General features: G+C 44.5%; 1 protein-coding gene across 1 annotated transcript; it reads left to right on the top strand.

The window, feature by feature from the left end:
* The first annotated feature begins 430 nt into the window (after positions 1–430).
* On the top strand, positions 431–4,432 carry ARF6 (ARF GTPase 6). The gene is made up of 2 exons (XM_028114534.2): positions 431–539; positions 640–4,432. The coding sequence occupies exon 2, from the start codon at positions 1,126–1,128 to the stop codon at positions 1,651–1,653; it is 528 nt and encodes a 175-aa protein (XP_027970335.1). The 5' UTR covers positions 431–539; positions 640–1,125; the 3' UTR covers positions 1,654–4,432.
* The last annotated feature ends 680 nt before the right edge of the window (positions 4,433–5,112 follow it).

Genomic DNA, 5,112 nt, shown 5'->3' with positions numbered 1-5,112 from the left:
GGACGCGCGAGGGCTGGGGCGGGATGAAGGGAACTCGCGGAGCACCTGGCGGGCACCGACGGCTGAGAACAAGTCTGGAAGCAGCATGGGGGAGGCTTTCATCGTGGGAGCGCGCTTCCCGCGGGCCCCACCCTGTGGAGCTCCCCAGCGGATTTGCTCCTCCGGTTCCAGTGGGGGTGGAGGAGGTGAGCGCGCGGAAAAGAAATGCAGAAAGTACGCGAGCCGCTAGTGTAGGGACAGGTGGGCGCGGGTCAAAGTCCGAGTTTTGCGAGTCTAGGGCCTGGCCGCAGCCGCGAGGCCTCCGAGCCGCCGTAGCCCCGCCCCTCGCGCGTGGCGCCCATGACGCTAGGCGCGCGGGCCGCGCTCCTTACAGAGGTCGCTCTCGTCGAACGGTCGGCCTTGCTGCGCCTGCGTGATCGGGAGGGGAAGTGAGGCGGTTTCTTCGGCGCCTTTTCCGGCGGCGGCGGCGGCGGCAGCGGCAGTGCTGGGAGGAGGAGGTGGAGGCCAGAGGGAGCCCGCGCTCAGGGCGGCGGCTGGAGGTAACCTCCTGGACTGAGCTGGAAAGGCGGGCCACTTCGGCCTCCGCTCTCCTCTGGTACTCCGCCAGTAACTCCCTTCTTCCTCTCTGTGTCTCTGCAGGCGGCGCTCCGAGTTCCCGCGAGGATCAATGACCTGACGAGGCGCCGGAGCCGCGCTGACTCTCGGGTGGCCTGGGTCGGTGGTGAGCCCGGTGCTCGTGGACCGGCGGGCGGGCCGGAGGGCCTCGGTCTCCCGCGGCGGAGTGAGGAGAAGGCGGAGGAGCGGGAACCGCGGCGGCGCTCGCGCGGCGCTTGCGGGGGGAAGGGCAGTTCCGGGCCGGGCCGCGCCTCAGCAGGGCGGCGGCTCTCCCGGCGCAGACGCAGGGCCCCGGCGGCAGCGGCGACTGGAGGATTCAAGTTGTGCGGTCGGTGATGCCCGAGTGAGTGGCGAGCCCGGGCCTCTGCCCCGAGGAGGCAACTCCCACGCAGGCCGCACGGGCGCCCTCGCGGCTGGGAGGCTTCGTTTCGGTTTCGCGGCGGCTGCGGCGTAGTTGGCTGAGGGGACCCGGGACACCTGAATGCCCCCGGCCCCGGCTCCTCCGACGCGATGGGGAAGGTGCTATCCAAGATCTTCGGGAACAAGGAAATGCGGATCCTCATGTTGGGCCTGGACGCGGCCGGCAAAACAACAATCCTGTACAAGTTGAAGCTGGGCCAGTCGGTGACCACCATTCCCACAGTGGGTTTCAACGTGGAGACGGTGACTTACAAAAACGTCAAGTTCAACGTATGGGATGTGGGCGGGCAGGACAAGATCCGGCCGCTCTGGCGGCATTACTACACCGGGACCCAGGGTCTGATCTTCGTAGTGGACTGCGCCGACCGCGACCGCATCGACGAGGCCCGCCAGGAGCTGCATCGCATTATCAATGACCGGGAGATGAGGGACGCCATAATCCTCATCTTCGCCAACAAACAGGACCTGCCTGATGCCATGAAACCCCACGAGATCCAGGAGAAACTGGGCCTGACCCGGATTCGGGACAGGAACTGGTATGTGCAGCCCTCCTGTGCCACCTCAGGGGATGGACTCTATGAGGGGCTCACATGGTTAACCTCTAACTACAAATCTTAATGAGCATATTCTCCACCTGTCCCCCCGGAAGGAGAGAAATCAAAAACCCATTCATAGGATTATCGCCACCATCACCTCTTTCAATTGCCACTTTCTCTTCTTTTGAATTTGAACTCTGGAGTTACTGTTCTACGGTTGGGGAGGGGGGGGGGTTAGGGGTTTCCTTTTTTTGTTTCTTTCTTTGTTTTTTCTTTTTTTTCCCCTCTTTTTCTTTCTGCTTTGCGTTAGGATGCTCTGATCTGACAGTTGACATGAACACAGTGCTAGATGCTCTTATTGACTTCCAGCAAATCGGATGGGGGAAATATAGCAGTTTTTGGTAAAGTCCTTTATAATAATGGTTTGATTTTTTTATTTCGAGAGAATCTTTTTTGCAATGTATGCTTTTTTTCCTTTTTGCCCGGTTTCCTTATCACTTGCTGTAGATGGCTTATTTTGCATTCATGCAGACTATGTTGCAAGTCTGTTTCATCTAGTAAACTGAAAATTATTGCTTAATCAAACTGCCGTTTGTCTTTTATATTTAAGGCCCTTACCCCTCCCTTATGAGTTTTACCTTTAACTTAGTAAGTTCAAATGTGACCTTTTATATCTAAGACCAGTATAGTAAACTTAGCCTACAGTGGCAAATAATGAGTAATATCATTGTAATATGTTCCAGTTGCACATCACTATGTTAAACAGGTAATGTAAGAGGTTCTTTGAAATGTCAGCTATTAAGTTCTGAAACATACATCATGCATGAGTAGGGATAAAACTCAAGTTCCTTATTACATAGCTAACTTACACTGCATAAAAAGATGAAAGTGTAACCCATCAACACGGATTTTTTTCACTGCAAAGTTAGCAACTTTGCTGTGCTTTCCCTCTTTTTTAACTTTAAAAAGTAGACTCTTTCCAGAAAATGGAGCAATAATGGTGTATGCCACAGACAGATGAGATATCTGTAGATATTTTAAGTGACTTTGGGGCAAAACTGGAATATATACTTTTACCACATTTCAAATGTCTAAAACCAATAATTTAAAAATTACTAGAATGTTTACTTTGTTCATTAATAAAGCATTTAACAATTCAAATTATATACACCTACCTAGTTGGAAAAACACACATTCCTGTTTTCACATTAGAGCAACTGATTAAGCTGAAGATGGAAGTCTTTTTTGTAGATGAGTGATCCACATCTCCATTAATTAGAACACTGGAAAAGATGTTTTATAAAAAAGATATTTAATTCTGTTTGATTGTAGGATTAACTCACAAATAGATATTCTGTTGGTTCATTAATACACTATCTCCTTAAAGGAAGGAAATGTGATGAATGAATGATGTGTAGACTTGAGAAATGACAATTAAAGGGGAAGTAGGATGAAGAAAAAGAACCTACAGATGACAATGAATGTAAACTTATTTTTCTTCAAGGGTAAGCAGTGTGCTCACTGGTGATATCCAGATCCTAGCAAGATTACTTGCTTAGCTTGTTGGGACTGGTAACTAGATTATTGAGACCACTATGATGATACTTTGAACCAAATGTTAATGCTTGATACAGAATTGTGAGCAGCATCTGGTTCTCATATAGCCTTAAGGATTAATTTTAGAGATCCTCAAGGAATTAAACGTAGGGAATTTAAGAAACGTAGACTGCAAAGGCAGTATACAGGAAAAGGTGGAGTGGGTTTTATTCATGAGGGTGTCTGAAAACTAAAATGGAGCGGGATATCATGGTACATAGTTGGACAGTATTGGTCCTTCGTGCTTTGGCCATATTGTGTAATGGAGCTTTTACCAAAGATGTATGAGAAGCATAAGGCTATAAAAAGTTAACTATTGAAAGTAAAACTCTTGACACATTTTACTTAAAGCAGATGAGAAAAGGTGCTATGTTGTAGGCTCCTGATGGTGCAGAGGGATTTTTGAATTCAAAATGCAACTAAGGTATAAAGTTCTGTTTTGCTTTAGAAGGATCTCTAGAAATGAAGCTGACAGACACATCCGAGAACATTTTAGTTGCTTTTAAAAAATTCCCGAAGCTCCACCATAAATTTAATTCTTAGTGTTTTAAATGATTGCATTTTAAGGTACATAAACATGGGTTATACAAATATCGATGCTATAGTAACATCTTTAGACAAGCACAAAGGTGTAAATGCCTAAACTGGAGGAAACTTGAAACCCTCATCTTAATTCCTAAATGTAGTATTTCTAACTTGTGACAGACAGATTGATAGGCAGCCATTTTTTTGTGTTTTAAAATAACTGGGAGCATAGTTAAAATTTTATACATCAAGTGATTGCTATTGAATGTTGCAGGTGAGATGTGGTTACTTTTAGTTTATTTGAAATGTCTAATTGAAGGGGGGAGGGGGGAGCAAATATTTGAAATTTGGAAAACCCTAAACTTTTTGGTAAGAAATTGTAATTTTCATTTACATTTTCTTTAAGGATACAAAAGGTTGATAATTGATGTAGTTAAATTGAACCATAACTATTGGTGATCATGGGGCAGGTAATTGGAGCCTGCAGAAAAAGTTATTATCTAGGAATTTAAAAAATAAGATCCTGAAGTTTATGTTTAATTGCATCAATTTCTGTATTTATGTGAATTTATAAACTGCAGTAAGTTTTGAATGAGGTTAATCTTGTCTAATATAAGTAAATGAGTCTGTAGACTGTGATCTCCCCAAACTAAAAAGTACAGTACTTGGAATTGTGTTCTTTATGGTTGTAGTGTTGGTAAAGCACTAATATGCAGAAAATAAAGGAATTACACAGTGCAGTTTCTCACGTTATGTTACTCGTTTGGACTAGATTAAGTGGGACATGTGTGTTGGGCCGTTATTCTCCAGGGATAGATGGTATAAAGTGACTCGATTTGGGAGTCACCAGCTTTTATAAGAACAAAAAAGAATCAGTTTGGTTCTTATAATGCTGGGTGTACAAGGTTTTGTACTGATTTAGCTCTACCAAACGTAATCTGATTTTATGATAACTTAGGAGACAAAACCAGTTGAAAATAATTTTTAAGAATTAAGGTTCTAAGCAGTTTGTATTCTACCATTTTTCCAAAATCACAACCTTACCGTTTTCAGGAGTAGAGAATTGTGTCTCTAAGGAATTGGCCTACAGAGTTGTCTTAACCTTTGACAATTGACTTTTAGATTTTAAAGTTTGTCTTCTAAAAGCCAGTTGCTTGTCTCATAAGAATGGCAGAATTGTAGCCATTTAGAAAGTAAAATAGTAGATGAATAACTTGTTGGATAAAAGGTTTTTTTAAACACATTTCATTTTTTGTAAGCATTCTCCCTTGAATTAGCAATTTTTGTAACTTAATTTTAGAATGTCTTAGTGTGTTCTCTAGTATGATTTAACCCCCACATTAATGTTAATATACTTAGTACTGTGATTTACTAATGGCTATTAGGTATCAATTTATCAGTGATAGCAGCAGAAGATACT

The sequence above is a fragment of the Eumetopias jubatus genome, unplaced genomic scaffold (genome assembly GCF_037043125.1).
Source record: "Eumetopias jubatus isolate StellerSeaLion01/CBP00866 unplaced genomic scaffold, mEumJub1_p1.0 scaffold_7, whole genome shotgun sequence".
Classification (NCBI taxonomy): Eukaryota; Metazoa; Chordata; class Mammalia; order Carnivora; family Otariidae; genus Eumetopias; species Eumetopias jubatus.
Note: the sequence above shows the minus strand (reverse complement) of the source record. Positions and strands in the feature narration are given on the sequence as shown.

Excerpts from the sequence above, each read along its gene's own strand:
- ARF6 (XM_028114534.2), top strand. The coding sequence starts at position 1,126 with ATGGGGAAGGTGCTATCCAAGATCTTCGGGAACAAGGAAATGCGGATC.